This window comes from Gamsiella multidivaricata (assembly GCF_025024155.1).
Source record: "Gamsiella multidivaricata strain RSA 2152 chromosome Unknown BC939scaffold_5, whole genome shotgun sequence".
Lineage (NCBI taxonomy): Eukaryota > Fungi > Mortierellomycota > Mortierellomycetes > Mortierellales > Mortierellaceae > Gamsiella > Gamsiella multidivaricata.
This window is the reverse complement of record NW_026251713.1, coordinates 1-21,282: the sequence shown is the minus strand read 5'-3', so window position 1 is coordinate 21,282 and position 21,282 is coordinate 1. Positions and strand designations below refer to the sequence as shown.

Below are 21,282 nucleotides of genomic sequence, written 5' to 3'. Positions count from 1 at the left end.
CTTATCCCCCTTACATGATTGATCTTGTACAATAAGAGATGAAAAAAACGTCGATAATCCTCGATGTTATTATTTTACTCTGAATGCAAATGGGAAACGCTATCTTATTTACAAAATGATCGATCTACTTAAGAGGAATGCTCTGAGGGAATCTAAAGACGTTGGCAGGGTCGACGGAGGCCTTGATCTGCTTTAGGCGAGGGACGGCCTGGCCGTAGTAGGCGTCCATCCAATTGGGCATAGCCAAGTCAATGTAGTTTTGATAGCCGCGAACGGAGGTCGAGTAGTTGGCCCTGTAATCGGCCAGGAACTCGCTGTACATATCGTTCATCCACTTGAGGCAGTCCTTGCAGTCGGGCTTGCCAGGCTTGGGGCTCGAGCTCTCATCCCATTCGGCGACGAACTCGAAGACGGTGTGGGCATCGCGGTGGATAAAAGAGGTGTCAGAGGCAGAGGTATCGCTTACAGCACCGCCCCAGAGATCGACAATGATGTAGTTAGCGGTCGAGCCTTTGGGTGTCTTGGCAGCCCATTTGCCGAGCAGAGCGATCGTCGAGGACTTGAGAACAGAGGGGTAGACAAGAGATTTGCCCTTAGTGTAACGAGAATCGCCAGGGTGGTAGGGGGGCTGGAGAGCCAGAGCATTGATGTCCTTGTCATTGTTACCACCCTCGACGAAGGCGAAGCGCAATTGGGCATCGATTTGTCGACTCTCACGAACGTCGGAGCTCCGGGGCTTGGGAGCCGCCTTTAAGAAGGAGGCCATGGCGGCGGATTGCGTGCCCTTGGGGCCCTGGAAGATTCCGTAGAGCTCCAGGCCGCTAGAGGCAACGTTCATTTCGACACCGACGTCGCGGCTGGCTGTGGGCTGGAAGTTGACATAGGCCTTAAGGACCTTAGCGTAGTCGGAAAGATTCCATTCATAAGAGAAGGAGGTGACCTTGGGGGCAGGCTTGACAGGGAGAATGGTGAAGGAGGTGACGACACCGTAGGATCCACCGCCGGCGCCACGGAGGGCATAGAAGAGGTCAGGGTTCTGGGTGGCAGAGATGGTGAGAAGCTCGCCGTCGGCGTTGACCATCTCCATTTCGACGATGCGGTCGATTAAAAGACCATATTTACGAGAGAGCAAGCCGAATCCACCTCCGAGGGCGTGTCCGCCAATACCGACGCTGGGGCAGGTGCCTGCGTTGATGGTCCAACCACCCTGGTTGAACAGCTCAAGGTAGAGTTTGCCGAGACGGACGCCGGCTCCGACTTTAGCCTTGGACCCCTTTACCTTGACACCGTTCAAGCCGGTGAGATCAAGGACGAGGGCACCGTCCTGGCCGCCGATGGAATAACCCTCGAAGGAATGGCCTCCTGAGCGGGGTGCGACCGGAATGTTGGCCTGTTTGGCACACTTTACGGCAGTCTGGACATCGGTCTCAGATTGGGCCATGACGATGACTTCGGGCTGGAAGGTGTAGCGCAGATCGAAGGCATAGCGCTGTTGTGCGTAGGCTGAGGACTTGCTTGTGATGACTTTGCTGCCGAGGGGTTTCAAGCAGGTGGCGAGTTGAGGGGATGGGGTGGGGGCGGCTGCGAAGGCGAAGGAGCTGATGGCGAGAAGCAGGGTTGCGCTTCCAAGTGTGTGGAGATGCATGGGTAGATGTGTTGAATGCGTTCGTTAGACGCGTTGAGGGTGTATAATACAGTTGGAAAGGCAGGAAAGCAATCACGGGTGTGGATAGAGATGGGATGTGAAGACTAGAATGGATTAAAGAAGCAGATGAAGAAAAGAAAAAAAAAAGTGCGTTCGTTGTTCCTGGTCTGGGAAGGAAGATGGGCAACCCCTTTATACCTCTGCAAAACACGAAAATCGCCGTGTTTATGAAAACGGAGCCTGCCCTGCCTCGCCCTTGTCCTCTGCCCTACCTCGCCCTCTCCTGCCCTGTGCCCTGTCCTGCTCTACCCCGCCCTGACGCCCTGCCTCACGACGTAACAAAGACTAAGTTTGAACAATGCCACTAGCATCGTTACACGAAAAGATCCACCCCATTGACTGAGCTAAAAACAGATCGCGTCTACACAAGGAAATGGAGATATAGACTAGAAGCGTACAAGGCCACAACAGACTGGCTAATGCTCCGCCCATGGCGAACAAGACAACGGTCTCTGTATCTAGCCCCTTTTCCTGCTCCCCCTCCTCCCTCCTTCCTCCTTCCTAGTCCTTAAATGCGCCGATGGGTACACTGCCCGCCAGCAAACAGAACCAAGCGTATGGGATTTCGTCCATTGACCTCCTACGAAAAAAAAGAAAGTTGCAGATTAAAAATAGGCCTCCCACGGCGTCAATTGCCACGCCGACGCGGATGCTTGCGCCGGCTGACGGGCGTATATTCATTTCAACTGCCGACGGGCGTCATTTAATTTTTATTTTATTTTATCTTATTTTTATGTTTATGTTTATTTTTATGCTCACCACGCGGGAATGGGGGCATCAGCATCAGAGGTATATTATACTCGGTATCTGACTCGGCCGTCAACCTGTGAAACAGAAACTATCGATGCCATTCATTCCAGGAGTCTTCGCGTTCTCCATTTGCTCGAATAGGCATGTTGCAGACAATGAGCAACAAACAACCTTTACATTTTTTTGGTTTCGCATATCCACTCACAGATACCACCTGCAGTTATAGCAGCCATTGCCCATTGGGCCTTCTTTTCCGCAAGGTACGCGCCGTAATCTATTCTTCAACTGGACAATGAGGCCTCCCTCCATCATCATGATCCTCTTTTTCTTCGCTGCGGAGGCCTATATTTATCTTGGTAGTACATGTCGATCTATAATAGCCCACAGTAGCCTACTCCCACTAGGTCATATGGTATCGATGTCTGATTTAATCGTTGTGTTCACCAGAATGTCGTTTTTATATTTAGGTCCGCGTATTGGCTGCAAGGTTATATTTCTGGATATACTCCTGTAGCTTGGGGTTGATCGCCTTCGGTGCCGGCATGCCGACGGCCGGCGATGCTGCCTCCCCTGTACTTGCCCCTATGCCTTGTCCATATCTGGGTCTCGGTAATGGCTTGGCGCTAAAGTCCGGTCTTGGCGTAGGTTTAGATGCAGGTTTAGGTGCAGGTTTAGGCGCCGAGACTAGACCAGATGGATTACTGTTATTTTTAGGTAGGTCTCTCTCGGTCTTTTCAGGTCGCTCAAATACCCTTGAACGAGGCGTCCGTTCTTGGATCTTGGGTAATGTCTTGTCCAGATTCGGAGGAATCACATCTGCTACCGCGACTGCCGTGGTAGCAGTGGCTGCAGTAGCAGCGTCGACAATAGCCGCTGCTGTTGATGTCGATATTCCTATCTCTGCTGGCAGAGATGGGAGTGCCATCACCGCAACGGACACCGGTACGGCTGGAAGGGGTTCCTGTCTGGCAGATTCATCTATCATTCGAGAGCCCGGTTGGGATCGACTCTGTTGCGGCTGAGGCGGAATAGGATCCGTGTTCCTAGAAACGACGAGGTGATAGCTTCGAGCTCGGTCATACGCCTTGTGCTGATTATAGATTAGAATATTGGGTGGTTGGTCTGTAGGTGCGAGGGTCTGGAAGTGAATGTCCTTCATCGTGAGATCGTGACTCTGCTGTGAATACTGCTGAGATTGCTGAGACTGAGTAGACTCCTGTTGTATTTTTTGCGGAGCAGTTACAGATGCAGCTGCAGGAGGAGTACTCTGCTGCCGCCATCCCAATCCCGAGGCAGCAGCTGATGCTGCACTTAATGCTCCGCCGGCCAATGCCTGGATCAGTTGACCGCTGCTACTGCCGCCACCACCACTATTGCTGTTGTTCTCCTTGATGACTTGCCTCAGTTTACCCGTATTCACGACGTAACCACCAGTATGAGAGCCCTTGGCGCGAACACTGTTCGCCGCTGCGATGGCCTGAGCATGGATCTCGCTCTGGCTCTCCTGCGTCGTCTCTTGCACACTAGCACTATTCTCAATAGTAGCGGGCGCCCTGGAGCCATGGTTCTTGTGGCGGTGACGGTGGTGGTCATGGCTTTCGATCAAGTTCCCACTTCTTTTTGTCTCTGCTTCGTCTTCTTCAACCACCATCGTAATACTCGGACGCGTCTCGAATCCTAGGATGACCTGCGTAGGTGGAGATCCCGCTATTACTTGAGGAGCCCGTGCAGATGCTGAAGGCGCCAGCTGTTTTTCTACATGTGGAGCACCGTCGCCTGGTTTGACTTCCTGCTGCTGGTGTCGTCGCAGTCGCCGATCAACTTCGGCATGGCCCTGAATGTCTGTGGTCGTCTGTCCGTGAGAGGACGATCCCGCCATTCCCTGACCCGTCCGATCTGATTGAGCTGCCAGTCCCTTTGGCTTTGCAGCAACGGCGGGTTTGGTCCCAGGAACAGGCTTACGAACAGTTTTTGGATACGCAAAGCCCGATCCTGAAGGGCTTCCTGCTGATGCTGTCATTGGAGCCCCGCTCTGCGGGACAGATTTCTGACCCGCTTTTGCGATAGGGAGTTGAATAGGCGCTGGTGGTCTAGTGGTCGGCATGGGCGTGGGCTTTGGGACATATGTATTCTGCTGAAGCGAGGACGTGTTTCTGTTGGTTCCTGACTCTTGAGCAGGTAAATGGCCTGATCGTCTAGGCATCTCATTTCTGGGAGGCGATTTTGAGAACGTAGCGGGGTTTGAGCTTCTCAAGTGACCACTCGATGCTGCAGTAGCAGGTCGTGTCGCTGGTTCTGGTCGTGGCCGTAGCCCAAGTGCACCAATGGCAGTTGTACCAGGCGAACTACTGATCTGATTCAAATGCTGCGGTTTAGGCGCTGGGACAGGTAGTGGGCGGTTCAACGGAACGTGCTGCAGCTCTGGACTCCCACAGGGTTGTGGAGGCATGTTCTCGACCGCATGGCCATCTCGTGCATGCTTTGGATGATGTATCGTGTCCGTGTTGTTACCCAGTAGGCGCGACAAACCTGAAGGGCTGGAACCAAAGTTGGGGGAAGATGCTGAGACAGGAACTGGTGCCCTGATATTGGGGTTTGGCTCGGGCGCAGACGAACGAGATGGATCCATAAACCCAGACTTCGGTGCACTGCTGCTGGGACTTGCTGCAGCGTCCATCATGTGCTCTTGCACTGGGGATGCTATTCTCTTGACACGCTCGAACGCTTCCCTCGCCAAGGCCAAATTTTCAGGTGTTTGAACAGGGATAGGAGCAGGTGAGAGCGAGCGTGGATTTGCCGAGGCTTTAGCTGCCCCGGCGCGCAACGGCGATACATTCGGCGGCGATGATGGTAGCGGGAGCGGCTTTGTAAAAAGGGGTGGGTCGGTCAAGCAGTCCTCGAGCGCGCTACCAAAGGCTTCCGTCTGTGGAGCTGCAGGTTGTCGATGTGGGTGATGAAGGAAACGAGAGGTCGTCTGATTGGGGTACGGTACTGTTCCTGGTGAGGGAGGGAAGTCGTTGCTCCTAAGAGACGACGGACTACCATAGCTTTGAGACGATAATGGGCTATACTGTGACGTAAAGGAGCCGATTTGGGTGTTGATTCGTCCTACAGCAGGTCGTCGACGGTCTGGAGAGATCGGAATTTGCATTGGCGGGGTCGGTCGTGAAGCCGACGGTATCTGGATCGCCGTTGCACTGCTGTACTGTTCCTCAGACTCTTTCTTTGAGATCCAATGATGGATTGCGGATGCCATCTTCTTGTCGTCCAGATCAAACTCGACGTTGCCGTCCCCCAGTCCAGACAATGCACCTCCTAGAGCCATCTCTTGCTGATATTGCGCCGCTGCTTTTAGAAATTCCTTCGCTTTTGTCGTCGGTGGTGGTTGGAAGGGAGTGTATCGCACTCTTTCCACAGCTGGGACATATGCGATGGGCATGGCAGGTCCCAGTGGAGGTGATTTTGTGAGGTGCCTTCGACCTTGGCCGTTATTGTTATCCAAATGCCTGGATCCCTGTAGATGTTCATGTTGAAGATGATGGCTGGAGGATGGACTGGTCGACCGTTGGATTTTGTCCGCAAGTTTACTCAGTTTTTGCTTGGGACTTGCGAGCATGGTCTTTATCGAAGTAATGGAGTTAGCCGGAGATAATTCCCTTGTATCCTGCTGCCACTCGCCTTGCCGGTCAATGTTTGAGTACCCGTCCTGGTTTTCTGAGCCGTCCGTCCCCCATGGGAGATCACGTCCTGCGTTGTTGCTGTTGCTACCACCATCATATCCGCTTGTGATAGGAATTGCAATGCTGTCATTGTATCCAATCCCCCGGTCAAATCGTGCGGGTCGATCAGGCTCTAGATCCAAGTCTTCATCTACCAAGTTGTAGTGATGTGGTAAATGATTCTCGTCCAGCTTTGGCTTTGGTGCGGGAGTCAACGATGCTGGGTGACAAATTTTTACAGGAATTTCCACTGCCAATTCTCCACTACGATGAAATGGGATGTTTTCGCACCTTTGGTAAGAAAGCAGTTTCCTCCGCAATGCGAGAGCATGGTTAAACATAATAGCTGTCATGATAGGTACCTGAAAGTGCCCAAGAGCATCGAGACGACGACAAAACACGTCACCTCAAACAGAGCGGTTCCTCGGATTGTTCTGGCGTTCCCGGGAACAATCATGTTGATGGTCATGGTGCGCTCCTCTCCGGTGTCGAACAAGTAGCTGGAGGACTTGAACTCCTGCGTTCCAACAACTTCCGAGACGCTTACGGTATCGATTTTAAGTCCTGGATCCTGCTGTGCTTTATCCTTGTTTGATACCATCTCCAGTCTCCGATGAACTCCCAAGCGAATCCCTTGCACCTATTTCAAACACGCCCAACACGCATGTTAGACGGATTGCTCGTAAAAAAAAAAAAAAAAAAAAAAAAAAAAAAAGAACAAGAGCAAGAACACAGCATTGACACAGTACCTTTCGACTTGTGTTGTTCTTGACCTTGACCTCTACTGTCAAATTACCACCAGCGCTATGCAGTTTTTCAGAAAGTACCGCTTCAAGCACCAAGGATCCACTTCCACCCCAAAACAACTTTGTTGAGTTGCTGGCCTGGATAGGCAACCGGTAATCAGGATTGTACCCATCCCACGCCTCGACCACAAACGCTTCCTTGGATTTTAGGATCATCTCATCCTTCCCGTGATAAAAAACCTGCACCAGCCTGATCATATTCAAATGCGCCCCCGCGCGCGGACGGAAATCGAAAATTCAACGTTAGCAAAATAGGGGTTGTTCCTGAATTTTTTTTCGCCTCTACCATGACATACGCATGACTTTGTGAGCTCAATCAACTTCTTTCTTGCTGAAGACCTTACCCTGTGACAACGTAGCGCAGACTGGCAGTCTGTCCAAAGACCAGACTACTTGGGCAGTCGAGAGGGAGCTGAAATGCGAATGGGAAAGTGGTCTTGCCCTTCTTGGCCATCCAGAACCCTTGCTCGTCAATTGGTCCGTGTACAGCATTGGAGGGCGGGATATTGGGGCCCTGGAAGCAGAGGCGGGAGGACAAGAACGATTGTGTTGCCGTGAACTCTTTGGAGGTGATTTCTAGGGAAGGATACCATCATCGTGCATTAGGGAGCGAGGAAGGGGGTGAACACGGAGGAATGCTACGCCATATAGCGCTCGACCTTCAGTGCTCTCATGTTATGATTTCTCACTGGCTCCTGCCTACCTTCATAAGCTGCCAATTCAACAGCTATTTCGCCCAGTTTCAAAGACCGCGAACTTGTCGCCGTGATCTCCATTCGTCCAAACAGATTCCCTCCTGCTTGAAAGATGGTCGAATCGAAAAAGATGCGGATCTTCAACTTGCTGCATTTCGCTGGCTGAGTGGTCGAGGGTCGGAATGCAATGTTGTTGGCTAACGTCAGTGCCGAGGCTGCTGCCGCCTCAATCCCCGAAACAAAGCCCGAGCCCGATCCAGGAACCGACCCTGGTGGAGGTAGGATTGGTGGCATCTTGGGCTGTGCAGTAGGAGGCGTCGCCGTCATATCGTTCATGGATGCTGGGGAGGGCAATATCGTCCCCTGTGCCCCTGATACTCTGTATTGTTCCCGCTGCTGATGCTGTCGATGGTGCTGCTGTAGATGATGACTCTGGTTGTTGTGGTGATGGGCAAAGGAGGAGGAAGTGGGGGAGGACGGGGTGACTCTAGTAGGGCTTTTATGGGTCGTTTGATGAGAGTGATATGCCGCATGTCCAGTCGATTCAATGTCTATATCGCGGTATCGTGTCCGCCCCCTTTCTCCTGCATCATAGCCGAGGTAGCGTTGGCCGTTGCTCGGTTCTACTGACGAGGACATGGGCAGTGGACGATGGTATTAAATGGTGGGGGGGGGGGGGGGGGGGGGTGTGTGGAAGAAGCAAGAGGTATATTTGAAGTGGTATTTGTAGAATTGAAAGATAAAAAACTGGAGTGAAGGGATGACATTTACATTCACGCCTTGTATCCAGTAGTTGAATGAATGAAGGAGACACTGCGATACAAAGACGAGAAGAGGAGGTCGAGAAGAGGAGGACGAGGAGAGGAAGACGAAGACGAAGATGAAGTGTCGGGAAGTAGGGGATGAGGAGTTTGGAGAAGAGAAGGGCGGTGTTCAAAGGAAAGAAGTGGGAGGAGTGCAGTGTGGAGTATGTCCAACGCATGTCCTTCAGTCAGCAAGGTACAGTCCAAAGGGCACACGTTTTTTATTATATTCATTTGTTGAATAATCCACTAGCGAACAGGAGCATACCCCTATTACAGCACTCCCCATGACTCCGCTGCCATGCTGCTGTTGCTACACGTCTGCGGAGAAGAGGGGGCCAGATATGACACGGGCTGACCACGCACCACTCCTTTTTTTTGTCTGTGTATTTTTCTTCGCCCCCACTGCTATCGTCATCAACAGCATCAGCATCATAATGATATGCCCTCATGTTAATCCTCGGAATAAGTCCCTGCCTACCTGTCTAGGGAGTGAAGAGGAAAAACGCTCTTTCTCAGCAAAGGTAGCCATGCCACCTTTTCACATGAAAGACGCGTCTTTTTAAAGTTTCATACGACGGTGGGGACTACGCGACGCAACGCGGTAACCGTCATCCAAAGTGAATATAAATAGCAGGTCCACTCACTCATTTCAAAGACCTAATAGAAAAATAGGTGCTGTGGCCCTTTAAACGAGAAGCGTCCTCTGCAGGCTGCAAAATACTGCCTTTTCTCTTGCGATCTGAAGAGGCATGGCTACATACATCTGTCTGGTCAAGCATCTCAGCTCTCGATGATAACTCTAAAAGTGTTTTCGCTCTACATCCCTACTTTGTCTTCATCCTGTCTAATTTGTGATCAAAGATCAGGAACGCGTATGAATGCGGTTTGGATCTAAAGGTGGCCAGTGCACCTCTACTGAGGATATGCGCATAGCAGCCAGGGCACTGGAGACATCGATGGGGAAAATACAGGTATCCGATCAGGTTTAATTGATCGCTGCGTTTTACATCCAGTAATAACAGGTCAACGTAAAGCCTACACGTCCATCGTCGTGTTTCGCGGTCATTGCTTGATAGTACCCATTCTATTTCGCTGTTAACGAGTCTTCATCAAGTGTCTGGGGGATATTACCCAGAATCCGGTAAGGAGCAGTGTGTAACGGTTCCTTTGTTGGTGGCGATTGACTGCGCGTGTAGACTTGGTAATTCTTTTTTTGAGACTGTGCTGTGTATCTGAGCGCAGGCAGCTGTTGATGAGCGATCACACCACCAAAGGGAGAAGGTCGGTCGCTTGCAGATCATCTCATCCATCCATCCAAATCTCACTTCCCATTCTTGCATCCCCTTGTACTCTTCCGCATTCTTTTTTTATTTTCTTTACATCCGCCTGTGCGCAGAGATCCGATCCGATCAAGCAAGAAGAACGAGCGGGATCGACAGCATCATGTCGCTCGCCAAACGACTTTTACATCCGCACTATGTTGCAAACGTGGTCCTCGCCGCAGCCTACCCAGCATATCAAATCATATTCCATCCAGAGTGCCTGTCGAGCTCCAATATCGCTGCCAACTCCCGCTACATCCTGCCAGGCATGGTCCTGCTCTCGATAAAAATTCGCGGATCTCAGTCCGCAGAGGAACTCGTCAGTGTCGTAGCACTGTACATCAAGGTCTATTCCCTCTACGGCTTTTGGGCCATTGCCCAGGAACGTGCGGCTCTCTTGGGGATGAGCTGGAGCGGGTGGTGGAGGGTCCTCCTGTTTCTATTCGCATGGCTGGGTAAGTACTATGAAACGGATTGGTGTTACGATTGGCGTTACGATTGGCGTAACGATAAGTGTGCTGCTGTTATTTTATTCCTGTACGTTACATATACGAGGGCGTCTAACAGTTTCCTGTTCGTGTTACAGCTGTCTTTATTGCATTTCCGCAACCGCCTTATCAGGGTCCTTCGAAGATCATCTGGCTGGATGCCGCACAGCTCGAGTACTTGACTACACCAGGTCAATCAGGATCAAAGGGCAAGGAGCGCGCGGTTGGTGATTCCGGTCTCAGGAACCGTAGTTCATCAGCAAAGATCGTGGAACTGGATGAGAATGAGGAGCCACTGGAGGATGGAGAAGTGGATCGGGGGAAGACATATACTCAGGATCAAGGGCGTAAGGAGAAGGCTGTGTCGGAGCTGGATCCTAATCATTATTGGATTATTGCATTTAACGCAACATGGAGCTCACCTTGTCGACTCTTTGAGGCTGTTCTGGCTCGATGCTCGATCAAGTATGTAACTCTATCACTGTCTTTACCTGGGCTGTGGTTTTATTCTTGTTCTCGACTGCATGTCAATGCATCGTCGCATGGCAATAGTCGAAACAACACTAACCAATGACCATGAATCTTTGACTCTCCAAAAAAAAAAAAAAAAAAAGATACGAGAAAAAGAATGTTCACTTTGCCAAGATCGACATGGATCTGGTTCCTGAGGGCGATCAGATCGCCAATCGGTTCAAGATCAGTCTTGCAGCGACCACATTGGATCTACCGACGCTGATCTTGTTCAAGAACGGCAGGCCCCTGAAGCAGCTCCCATTGAAAGTGGGAACCAAGGTCGGAGGCGAGGTTCTGGGCAAGGTTGGATGGGACCGATCGGAGAGCTCAGTGGCGCATGCCTTTGAGCTAGATAAACTGGGCAGCGGCAAGGAGTCGTTTGCAGTGTGAAGTATGTAACACTGGATTATTGGGGCTGGACGCGGTCTAATTGCTATACGTCAAATGTGTCAAGAGCAATTGCGGCCATGATTCGACTATGCATATGCATCGACATACGCCGACATGTACGAACATGTAATCGATTTTGGACATGTAGCATGTAGCATGTAGAGTGTAATGTACTTTCAGTGAGCAGCAATTAAACAATAACGAAAATGAATAGCGAAAGGTCAGTTCCGACCCATTGGATGAACAAATACCAGACGTAATTGGAACGCGCGAAAAGAGTGGAGAATAGAGGTCTGCGCCCGGGATGACCATTGTATGAGGATTTCCCTTTTATACTTCATGACTTGGATAACAACTCCACCTCTTCTTCTTTCTCCTTCTCTTTTGGCTTCTCCATCCTCTTCTCCATCTTCTCTATCTTCCGCTTCTCGCTCTTCTCCTTCGTTTGCTTCTTCAGGATCCTCGTTGCTTTCTCTCCGTATTTTCGCAGCTACCTCTTTGTGCCCCTATCGCCCGATCTCTGCATGCAAATCTCTTCAACGACCGCACGTCCGCCGCCACTAAAAAAAGATATTCGAGCCCATCGACAGCATAACTCTAGCTTATCTTGCTCCTACCCTCTTCTTGTCTTCTTCATTCCATTTGCTCATTCCAAGAACATCGTGCACCTTTGTCCTTTCGACCTTCATATACACTTTCCACTAATACACTGGCCTGACTTTTCGCGAGGCAAAAAACTACAAATACGCCCACTATTACTATGGAAAACATGGAACGCGTCGAGGAGCACAAGAACCATGACCAAGGGCAGTGCACAGGTGTACCTTCCGAGCTTGACACACCGGTGAGCACCAGCGATGACACCGCCCCCTCGACTGTTTCCGTATCAGGATCAGAAGCAGACGATGTATCTGCGGCGCCCAAGCACAATGAGGACCACCTATCGAGTACAGGACTCAATATCGAAGCAGCAACACCGACTGAAGCATTACCAACGACTTTCGGAGCAGGTTCAGAAGCACAGCTCGTGAGCGTGGTCGGCGACAAGTCGGTGCGGTCGGATATTCCACTCAGGATCCTTCAGCAGCTCTACCTGCCCAACCAGTCCAATTCGTATAGGACAATCAACCTCAAGGACAATACCTTGTCGTTTCCACACTCGCCTTCGTTCCCAGGTGTCAAGGCACTGCCGGACCATGAGCGGAAACGAATCTTGGTCACTGGAGGAGCAGGCTTTGTGGGTTCACATCTCGTCGATCGACTGATGCTCATGGGCCACGAGGTCATTGTGCTCGACAACTTTTTTACGGGAAACAAGCGCAATGTCCAGCACTGGATGGGTCACCCTCACTTTGAACTCATTCGACACGACGTGGTCGATCCGTTCATGATCGAGGTCGATCAGATCTACCACCTAGCCTGCCCTGCCTCTCCACCTCACTATCAGTACAACCCCATCAAAACCGTCAAGACCTCTGTCATGGGTACGATCAACATGCTGGGACTTGCCAAGCGAACGAAGGCCCGCTTCCTCTTGACCTCAACATCCGGTACGTATCATCCCATCTCAAAGTCAAATTGATTTGTCCTTGAAGCATTAACATTGTTCCTCGACGGCTGACAAAAAACCTTCTTTTCTTTTTTTTTTATTTTCTTATTTCTTATTTCTTATTTTTATCTTCTTTATCTTTGGTCTATATTCCATAGAGGTCTACGGAGATCCTGAAGAGCATCCTCAAAAAGAGACATATTGGGGCCATGTCAATCCCATTGGGCCTCGCGCCTGCTATGACGAGGGAAAACGCGTGGCGGAAACCTTGACGTATTCATATATGCATCAAGATGAGGTCGACGTTCGGGTGGCTCGAATTTTCAACACATTCGGCCCAAGGATGAACGAAAACGACGGCCGCGTGGTCAGTAACTTTATCATGCAGGCGCTCAGGGGGGATGAACTCACCATCTATGGGGATGGACAGCAAACACGGTCGTTCCAATATATCCACGATCTGGTCGACGGACTGATCCTGCTCATGAACAGGAACTACACAGAGCCCGTCAACCTCGGCAACCCGGAGGAGTACACGATCCGGGAGTTTGCAGAGATGATCCGGAATGAAATCAATGCCGATGTCGAGATCATGAGTCTGCCGCCGACGGAGGACGATCCGCAGAGGCGGCGGCCGGACATTGGAAGGGCACAGCGGCACCTGAACTGGGCACCCAAGTTTTCGGTCTATCAGGGCATCCGCGAGACCGTCCAGTATTTCAAGAACAACAAGATGGAGCAAACGCGGTACTCTTCTAGCTAAATCGCGTGGAAATAAACACACACACACACACACGTACATCAACAAACTACACCATCCCTTGGAGTATGCCGTGTATAGAAGAAACTGAACAAAAGGGGGGTGCGGAGCAAATTAGTTTAGCCTGAATCACAGCGTTTATAACCAACCGTGTGCGAGATGTTGCAGACCATCCGTGGTATGTACGAACCTTGTACTTGGTGTATTCAGAAAACGCGCGCGCCGCGCGGTCGTAACAATCATTGCCTCATAGCCCTCATGGCGCAAACGACCTGCGATCCTTCCTGAAGGGCAAGCATGGTTAGAGTATATACAGAGAGTCTTTTATTACAAATATTTACAGCTAATCGTGGTTATTCTCAAGGAAACACTGAATCCAGGAGTACATATCACAACTTTTTTTGTTGGTTTTTGGGTGTTTTTTTTTTTAAAAAAAAAGTCCACCGCCAGTTCACAACATCATCTCCTTCGCCTTACAAAAAAATAATACAAAAAGGCGCTAAAGATGTATGATGAGAAGAGTCGTTTGAAAAAGTGGACATTTCGGGAAGGCGTGTTCATATGTACAGATGAATCAAAAAGAAAAAAGGAAAGAAAATACCCCCCCCCCCAAAAAAAAAAAGAGAAAGGTTACAAAACGTCCTGGTTGTATGACTGAGAGACCGAGAGGCATTGTATGCTCGTCCATGGTCCTTATAGTGAGTGGCAGCCTAGGTGGTGAAGCTGCAGAGCACAGGCAGGAAGCGCTGCATTCGTCGCTTGTCGTCATCGCAGAACTTGACATTGTCGCCAAAGAGACGCACCTCACGGAGTCGCGAGCGTGTAGCGACGCACTTGAAGCAACGGACTAGGTTCTATTCATTTTTCATCGTTAAAGCGTTAAACCACAGAAGGGATCCAGTTCGCCACCAAGAAATTATATAGAACAGAAACGGATTTAGATCCTTACCTGGCCATTGCCCTTGACAGGGGCACGGAGAACCTGGAGTCGGTCGCAGGAGGTGAGCACGCGCTCGAGTTCGTCGCATCCCAAGAGATCTCGCCAGCCGAACCAGATTCGGACCAGCTGTGGGCCGAGTTTAGGCAGAACGGTGTCAAAAAAGAGGTCCTTGCTGTGAAAGTCGGACCAGCGTTCCACATGCAGCTCCTGAATCTGACGAGCTCGTTCCAGAAAGCTCTGCCAAAATTCTGCCGTGTTATTGTTCCTCGGGGCCGACTTGCCGGTCGAGGTCAGTTTGGGACAGAGCGAAAGCGCCTTCAGGATCAGCTGCGAGTCCACAGTGCCCATGTCAAAGAATTCGAGCTCCTGAGGCGGGTACTCCAGAACTGCGGCCGTGTAGCTGTCCGGGCAGTTTCGCAGATGGATCGAGACCAGACCCGGGTTGCGCAAGACCATCATCTCGAGCGAACGGCTGGTGATGGCCTCGGGGCAGAGGTCCAGCTTGACCAGCGAGCGACAGTACTGGGCCAAGACGCGTGAAAAGGCATGGGCGGGCAACGCTTGCGGCGCATGATGCAGATGGAGGCTGGTCAGGTTGACCAGAGACGGAGCCAATGCGACGCTAGTCTTGAGATCCGGAGGGGCCACAAAGGAGATGCTCAGGTCCGTCAAATGTCGCGAGATGGACTTGATGTTGCTCCAGTCGGCGCGCGTGGTCACCAACTTTTGGAGACGTGTGCAGGTGCTGATGCAATTAAGGGCTGCATCCACATAGGCGGTGTCATCCTTGTCGACGGCATTGACGGAAACGCTGGTCAGGTCGAGTTCCTGGACATGGGCCATGCCCTGGGCAATGATCGGGTTGAGTGAGCGGAAAGCCTGGGTCTCGAAGGACTCCATCAGATGGCCCTTCTCGCCGGAGCGGAAGCACAGGGCGAGGGAGGAGATACGGGGACAAGGATCGAAGAGCTTGTCGAGCGAGGGGAACATCTCCCAGAGCTCGACCTTGCAGCGAGAGAGCGAGCGGACATAGAGACCACGGTTGGTGGTGTCCAGGGTACGGATGAGGGCACTGATTTTGGCCTCGGAGCCGCGGCCGTGGCGAATGTAGGGGGCGCGGTAGAGGAAGATGTTGGCGTCGAAGAACCAGGTGCGGTTAACGAGGGTGCAGGCACGCAGGGAGGACTGGACGAGCTGGGGACAGAGGTCGGCCTGGGCTTCGAGACAGGCCAAGATCTCGAAGACGATTTCGGGCAGGGCGAGTGCGCGGTTGGTGGCCGTGGTTGGATAGGGCATTGTGAGAGATAGGAAGTGATACAGTGCGCGTAATACAAAGAAGAAGCGTGTAGCGCAATAGAATAGAGCAGAATAGAATACAGCAGAATAAAAATAAGAGTAGTAGGAAAGAAGAGACTAATGGAAATAGTGCGGTGCTTATTGGATGCTGGAGTGATATGAAAATGATGTTACTCCTTTTGGGCAAATGTTCTCGTGATCCCCCGCAAATGCGAAGTCTTGGGCAGGCAGGCCAAGTCGGTTAGGACCAAATCTAGATACAGAGACAAACGCTCTCGGCTGACAGGACTCAGACAGATAATCTCGAGAGCAAGGGACAAGAGCAAGGACAAGGACCGAGGGAAGGATTAAAGGCTGTATATGCGAGAGAGAGATCAGGCAAAGACGTTCCGTATTGCTGAAGCAGGACGAGGAAGGTGGAGAGGAAGGGCCGGTGAGGCGATCAGATTGACTACGTTTGGAGAATGTTCAGAAACTAAGAGGCGAGGGGGGTGCTGGGCGGGTGGGGAAGATTCTGTAACAGACTCCAAACTCACAGGGAGGGCATTTTTGAAAGCTGTGTTGGAGGGAGGGGGCAGATGGAGGGATGTGAAGAGGAGCAACGTGGCCACTCCTTGAGGATAACAAGGAAAGAAAGAGAAAGGACGGTGGCAGCTACGCGAGGGGAAGAAAGGATACGCGTTTCTGTGGGGGGTGAATGCAGAGGGATGCGACACGGAGGAAGAAAGAGTGGCTGAGGAAGAAAAAGAAGAAGAGGAGGAGGAAGAAGAAGAAGAATGGGGGCTGTTGAAGGAAAGAAAGAGAGAGGAAAAGAGAGGCGTCCAAAGGGAGGGGGGGACTCGCATTTATACCGAAGCGATGTGAGTCGCGTGTGTCGGGTGTGGGACAAATCCACGCAGAGTGTGGGGTATAAATCATATAAATCATATTGGCTTATTGGCTTATTGGCTTATTGGCTCTTGGCGGCAGCGTCAACGGGTCTGGCCATTCACACGCCCACTCGAACCAACAGCGGATCGAGTGCAGCAGGGAATCCATCCGACCCCATCTGTATGTCCTCCTCCTCCACCCTTGCCATTGCCCACCACCACCACCACCACCGCCACCATACCGTCAATCTTCCCTTGGGCGTTGCTCGTGTTCCTCTTCTTGCTGTGGAACAGATGCCTTTGAGAAGGAGCGAGATGTGGGGTACTAGTCCAAGCAGCTGTTTAGCAGCAGCATCTTCATCTCTTTCACCCCCCTACGAGAAAAATATTCCTCCTCCTACAGAACAACGACTCAGACCGAATAGGAGGCACCACCCAGACAAACCGGTACCGGACAGCTTCCTCTTGACGGAAACCCCCCTCCCTCCCCCTGCCACAACTCACACCATAAAAGCAACAACCAGCGAAAGAAAGACCAACCGCATCCAGCAATAGTCTGTAAATAGCCCGTCTCCAGTCAACAACGACCCACGGCCCGACCCCAACGCCCAATGTCTTATTTTCTCATCTATGATATCCATGATCCAACTCGAGTGTCCCGCTTGCTCGGTCTGCTCACTCCACCCCTAGCATGCAAGCCTGGCGTTTTTTATTTTGTTTTTGTTTTTTTATAGTCTTTTTGGATGTCTCCTGATGGCTGTCAAAGGCCCTCCCCCCATTCCACATAGCTTCCACACGCCCCTACAGTACGATGTCAACGTTTTCGGGCTATTCCCTCCACACCCTTTTTTCAGTGGCGCGATTCCTGCATTTCATGCCCCCCAGTAGGCAGAACTCTAGGGTCTGTGCCCTTGACCTGTCACCTGTTCGTCCTTGTGCGACCATGCAAACCTCATTAGAACTATATACTACGGCCACGACTATGGAATAAAAACACTTTTCCTTTCGTTCCACTTTCCCCTCCCCTTCTTCACCCCCCCCCCCCCCCACCCCACTCGACCCAAAAGAAAAAAAGCGATTGTGTACCCTTTATGCAAACAGCCGTTGTTTATGTATCTATCCGTGCAACTGACTAGCGCGCGTGTATGTGTATGTGTGTATGTATGTGTGGGTAATTTTTTCCACTCTTTTCTTTCCTGTTCCATGGCTCTTTCATCGCGTTTTTTTTTTTGTTGCTTCGTTCGTTCGTTCTTCTTTTTTTTTAAAATGCGAACCAAAAAGATAACCCATAACAACAACAACAAAAAAAACCACAGCATAAAGAGTCTCTACCCCGAGCCATTGGACCCCAAGATGGAAGGAAGAAAGAAAGAAGAAAATATAGATCCTCCACCTCCCACACCTTTCTTTCACCACAGGCCAAGAGAACGTCGTTCTGCACACCTTAAAAAAAAGAATAGGAATAACAATAAGAATAAGAGTTAGAATATATATACCCATCCTTCCATCCTTCTTGACGTTCAAAAGAAGAAATATGAGCAATAATGAGAAAAAAACCTAATAAAGAGCAAAAAAAGAACCATGTCAGACATGCTCTCATGCAGAACATGAAAAAATGCTGCATTAGTTCGTTGTTCCTCTGCCCAAAAAGATGCCAACTGCCCGTCTAGGGATTGCCGTTGACAAAAACAAGGAATTACTTTACTGGGTCATCTTTGCTGTGGTATGTAATTCTCAGGAGATGGGGTAAAAAAAAAAAAAAAAAATGCGATCGGTATCGACGGATTTGGGCTGCAATGCATGATGGCCGAGCCGGCTGTATCCGAATAGACATTATGTCCACCGCCATCAAAGTCGTGTCCACTTCATATCCATCCCCATCAAAGTCGTTACAACCTGCAGAAACAACACGCAATTCGCTTGTAGGCGGATGAGTGCTTGTGTTCGTGTATTATTTTATTGACCGCCATTGCAGAAAAAAAAAAAGCATCTAAGGCAGTGGGAGAAGGACAACTCCCTCTGCATTCGGCTCCCGTGAAAGAGGACCCAGACCCTGTCCCGCGTCCTGCTGCTGGCGCACTGTCGCCTCGTTCTGAAGAGTCATCCCTGAGCCCCCCACACCGCCTGCGGGCACAGTAACGCTCGCAAACACCTGTGGATTGCCCGTCTGTCGAGCCAGGATCATCTTCTCCTGCATAGACATGATGCTCTTCTTCATCGTTAGCCGGTCCAGGTACAATTGTTGTCGTTGGGTCTCAAGCTCCCTCTTTTCGATATCCAGAACACTCTCCAGCTCCTCGAACTGCTGCAGCTTCAGCTCCAACTTCTTAAGCTGCATCTCCACCACCACCGTCACCAGGCGCTGGATCTCACGCTCCTCATAGTCCGCCAACGTCTTCGCCTTCGCTGCTGCAGATCCCAGTGCTGCAGCCGCAGCCTTCTCAAGTGTAGACCTAGGGATTCCTGAAATGTCGTCTGCCTTGGACTCTGTCAATGTAGTGCTGTCGTCCGACATAGTCACGTCCTGTTTCGGGGTTGCGCTTGTCTGGTCCTGATCTTCCTTTGCACTGTCGACGTTCATAGATTCCAAGGTCTGTGGCTCCTCCTTCACCTCCTCAGCCGCCTCCTCAGCCGTCTCTCCGCTCTCTTCTGAAGCCTGTGCGTTCTTCCTGGCCAAGGCGAGCTCCCTCAATGCGCTTTGCGCAGCCGCAGCCGCCACACCTGGGTTCACAACACTAGCCAAAAATGCCACAACGCTCATCACTGGGTTGTCGGACTCGCTGAATGGAGCCTTGTGGTATTGAAGAGGCCCCAACTCCCTTTCGGTTGCACCTCCCAAGTACGGATCCTCAATGGGCAGTTGCAAAAAGTGAAGAATGCACTGTTCACGGCCACGGGTGCCAACATGTTCCGCCACCAAATTCCAGTCTTCGTCGTACATCTCCAGTCCCTCCAACAGAAGCAGTGTCTCCTGATCCGTCCAAGGCTCGTCCGTCGATTTGTCGTGCTGCGATTGGAACCGAATAAAGTCACCGGAGGACATCGTTGCGGGAAAGCGGCCCTCTGTGTAGCAGTTAGCACAAAGTTCAAAATTCTTGGTCTTGATGCTGTGGTAACGGCTCTTACTGCAGTCCGCACCGCAAGTAAAGCAGTTGAACCGCTGCCTCTTCTCTGCGTTCTCATCACTGTCCTTGGAAACGGGCTCTGGTCCACTGGTATAGATGTTCCGGCGAAGCTCAATGTTGGCATCCAGTTTCGAAGCGCCTGGAGTCTTGATCTGCTCAACGTTTGCCTTTGCAGCAGTTGGAGTGGCCAAGTTCGGCTGGAATGGCTGAAGACCCTTGGGGGTGTCGGCCGACACGCGGAAATGGCCAGTGAAAGAGGGCCCAACTGTCGAAGGACGGGTATCGGGATCAACCTATACATAAAACAAAGAAAGCGTCAAAATATAGATTAGAAACTGTATCATCAATTCAGCTCAACCACGCGCACGTCTCCCAAGGAATTTTACCTGGTAGTTGATCAGCCCCCATTGTTCCAAAAATGCGTGGACTCTGATGATGGCGCACACATCTCCAGCAAGGTTTCTTCTGCAGGCAGTAACCGTCAGGTATTCCGAGGGGTTCAGGCGGTATGTGTTGATCATGAAGTCGCGGTAATCTTTATAAACAGTGGGCGTTTTGCTCCTGTTCTTCAGATTGAAAAACTCTGGAAGCGACCTTTGCTCAATGTCGTGAATCTTTGAAAGCGAGAACCAGGCCGCGTAAGAAGGTATAATGACTTCCTGTGTCTGTTGTGAAAGGTAGCGACTAGCCTCTTCCTCGAGTCGCAAACGCTCCGCATCCGCCAGAGCGGCCGCCTCTTCACTTGTCGGTGCAGCTCCCGACTGGGCATTGGAGCTCTCCTCAGCTGTCTTCGCCTCCTTTGTATCGTCATCAGCGGTTAATGTCACATTGCTCTTGTCATTCGAATCATCCTCCTTCGCATCAACGTCCATAGATTCGGATCCTGCAGTATCCTCAGTCGCCTCACCATCTTGTGTAGCAGTGGTAGATGTTGCTGCCAGATGGCCATCTGGAATAACGGGAATATTGGCGAGCTCGCCTCCAACAATGGGCTCGTATTCATTCTTCTTTGATCCGCGTCCTCGGGGCGCATTCTCCTCCAAGGAGACAACCTGAAGGCCTGGGTGATCCGGCTGAGCGTCCATTGGTGTGGCGGACGAACTCCTCTTCAGTCTCTTTGAAAGTGACTCGATCCTGTCCGAGTTGTCACGCTTGCTTCCAAATCGCTGGCTGGAGGGAGCGGGCGATCCGGCGGCTGATTCCTGGTCGCTGTTTTGGTCGGAAGATGGCTCGTAGTCCTCCTCGTTCATCCACTCGTTGTATTTCTCACTGTCCCTGATCCAACGGGCAGAAATACTCCAAGCACCGGTGTGCTCTGGGACCGGCTCTGGGTCCATGAACTCACTTGAGGTCTCCAGCAGCCACTCGTCGTATGAATCAGGGTAGTACCAATAGTGGACCAGGACCTTTCCATCCTTCTTTTCCAATGTGCGGAGCCATTCCTCACCCTCCGGACTCTCGAGCTCCTCTTCTGAATGGTGAATGATGTGTGTTGCCTTCCTGATGTCCGAGACCGTGCTTCCTATTTGATCATTGGATAAATACCATC

The 21,282-nt window shown here is 51.1% G+C and overlaps 8 protein-coding genes across 8 annotated transcripts; 4 read left to right on the top strand and 4 right to left on the bottom strand.

The window, feature by feature from the left end:
- Nucleotides 1-124: 124 nt before the first annotated feature.
- BC939DRAFT_499043 (uncharacterized protein) lies at nt 125-1,645 on the bottom strand (the record flags this gene model as incomplete). Its single annotated transcript, XM_051559896.1, has 1 exon — nt 125-1,645. One exon carries the CDS (start codon nt 1,643-1,645, stop codon nt 125-127), a length of 1,521 nt encoding a protein of 506 aa, XP_051416571.1.
- An 801-nt stretch (nt 1,646-2,446) lies between these two features.
- BC939DRAFT_437565 (uncharacterized protein) lies at nt 2,447-8,358 on the bottom strand. The gene is made up of 6 exons (XM_051553714.1): nt 7,684-8,358; nt 7,325-7,556; nt 6,924-7,170; nt 6,537-6,814; nt 2,925-6,438; nt 2,447-2,717 (listed from the first exon to the last, which is right to left on the bottom strand). The coding sequence occupies exons 1-6, from the start codon at nt 8,312-8,314 to the stop codon at nt 2,676-2,678; spliced, it is 4,944 nt and encodes a 1,647-aa protein (XP_051416570.1). The 5' UTR covers nt 8,315-8,358; the 3' UTR covers nt 2,447-2,675.
- Nucleotides 8,359-9,924: 1,566 nt separating this feature from the next.
- On the top strand, nt 9,925-11,194 carry BC939DRAFT_499041 (uncharacterized protein; the record flags this gene model as incomplete). The annotated part of the gene is made up of 3 exons (XM_051559895.1): nt 9,925-10,258; nt 10,390-10,756; nt 10,906-11,194. 3 exons carry the CDS (start codon nt 9,925-9,927, stop codon nt 11,192-11,194), a joined length of 990 nt encoding a protein of 329 aa, XP_051416569.1.
- Nucleotides 11,195-11,856: 662 nt separating this feature from the next.
- On the top strand, nt 11,857-13,765 carry BC939DRAFT_219049 (uncharacterized protein). The gene is made up of 2 exons (XM_051550769.1): nt 11,857-12,744; nt 12,902-13,765. Exons 1-2 carry the CDS (start codon nt 11,955-11,957, stop codon nt 13,504-13,506), a joined length of 1,395 nt encoding a protein of 464 aa, XP_051416568.1. The 5' UTR covers nt 11,857-11,954; the 3' UTR covers nt 13,507-13,765.
- Nucleotides 13,766-13,930: 165 nt separating this feature from the next.
- On the bottom strand, nt 13,931-16,127 carry BC939DRAFT_219036 (uncharacterized protein). The gene is made up of 2 exons (XM_051550768.1): nt 14,453-16,127; nt 13,931-14,357 (listed from the first exon to the last, which is right to left on the bottom strand). Exons 1-2 carry the CDS (start codon nt 15,737-15,739, stop codon nt 14,214-14,216), a joined length of 1,431 nt encoding a protein of 476 aa, XP_051416567.1. The 5' UTR covers nt 15,740-16,127; the 3' UTR covers nt 13,931-14,213.
- On the top strand, nt 16,128-17,299 carry BC939DRAFT_219035 (uncharacterized protein). The gene has a single exon (XM_051550767.1). It carries the CDS (start codon nt 16,516-16,518, stop codon nt 17,161-17,163), a length of 648 nt encoding a protein of 215 aa, XP_051416566.1. The 5' UTR covers nt 16,128-16,515; the 3' UTR covers nt 17,164-17,299.
- A 351-nt stretch (nt 17,300-17,650) lies between these two features.
- BC939DRAFT_219016 (uncharacterized protein) lies at nt 17,651-18,212 on the top strand. Its single transcript, XM_051550766.1, has one exon. It carries the CDS (start codon nt 17,719-17,721, stop codon nt 18,091-18,093), a length of 375 nt encoding a protein of 124 aa, XP_051416565.1. The 5' UTR covers nt 17,651-17,718; the 3' UTR covers nt 18,094-18,212.
- A 386-nt stretch (nt 18,213-18,598) lies between these two features.
- On the bottom strand, nt 18,599-21,257 carry BC939DRAFT_419166 (SWIRM domain-containing protein; the record flags this gene model as incomplete). The annotated part of the gene is made up of 3 exons (XM_051553051.1): nt 20,120-21,257; nt 19,220-20,026; nt 18,599-19,045 (listed from the first exon to the last, which is right to left on the bottom strand). The coding sequence occupies exons 1-3, from the start codon at nt 21,068-21,070 to the stop codon at nt 18,599-18,601; spliced, it is 2,205 nt and encodes a 734-aa protein (XP_051416564.1). The 5' UTR covers nt 21,071-21,257.
- Between the last annotated feature and the right edge of the window lie 25 nt (nt 21,258-21,282).

Excerpts from the sequence above, each read along its gene's own strand:
- BC939DRAFT_437565 (XM_051553714.1), bottom strand. The coding sequence starts at position 8,314 with ATGTCCTCGTCAGTAGAACCGAGCAACGGCCAACGCTACCTCGGCTAT. Across the intron at positions 7,557-7,683 it reads TGAATTGGCAGCTTATGAAG|AAATCACCTCCAAAGAGTTC; the intron begins GTAGGCAGGAGC and ends ATCCTTCCCTAG. Across the intron at positions 6,439-6,536 it reads ATGCTCTTGGGCACTTTCAG|TGGAGAATTGGCAGTGGAAA; the intron begins GTACCTATCATG and ends ATTTCATCGTAG.
- BC939DRAFT_219049 (XM_051550769.1), top strand. The coding sequence starts at position 11,955 with ATGGAAAACATGGAACGCGTCGAGGAGCACAAGAACCATGACCAAGGG. Across the intron at positions 12,745-12,901 it reads CCTCTTGACCTCAACATCCG|AGGTCTACGGAGATCCTGAA; the intron begins GTACGTATCATC and ends TATATTCCATAG.
- BC939DRAFT_219036 (XM_051550768.1), bottom strand. The coding sequence starts at position 15,739 with ATGCCCTATCCAACCACGGCCACCAACCGCGCACTCGCCCTGCCCGAA. Across the intron at positions 14,358-14,452 it reads CTGTCAAGGGCAATGGCCAG|AACCTAGTCCGTTGCTTCAA; the intron begins GTAAGGATCTAA and ends AAAAATGAATAG.
- BC939DRAFT_219035 (XM_051550767.1), top strand. The coding sequence starts at position 16,516 with ATGGGGGCTGTTGAAGGAAAGAAAGAGAGAGGAAAAGAGAGGCGTCCA.
- BC939DRAFT_219016 (XM_051550766.1), top strand. The coding sequence starts at position 17,719 with ATGTATCTATCCGTGCAACTGACTAGCGCGCGTGTATGTGTATGTGTG.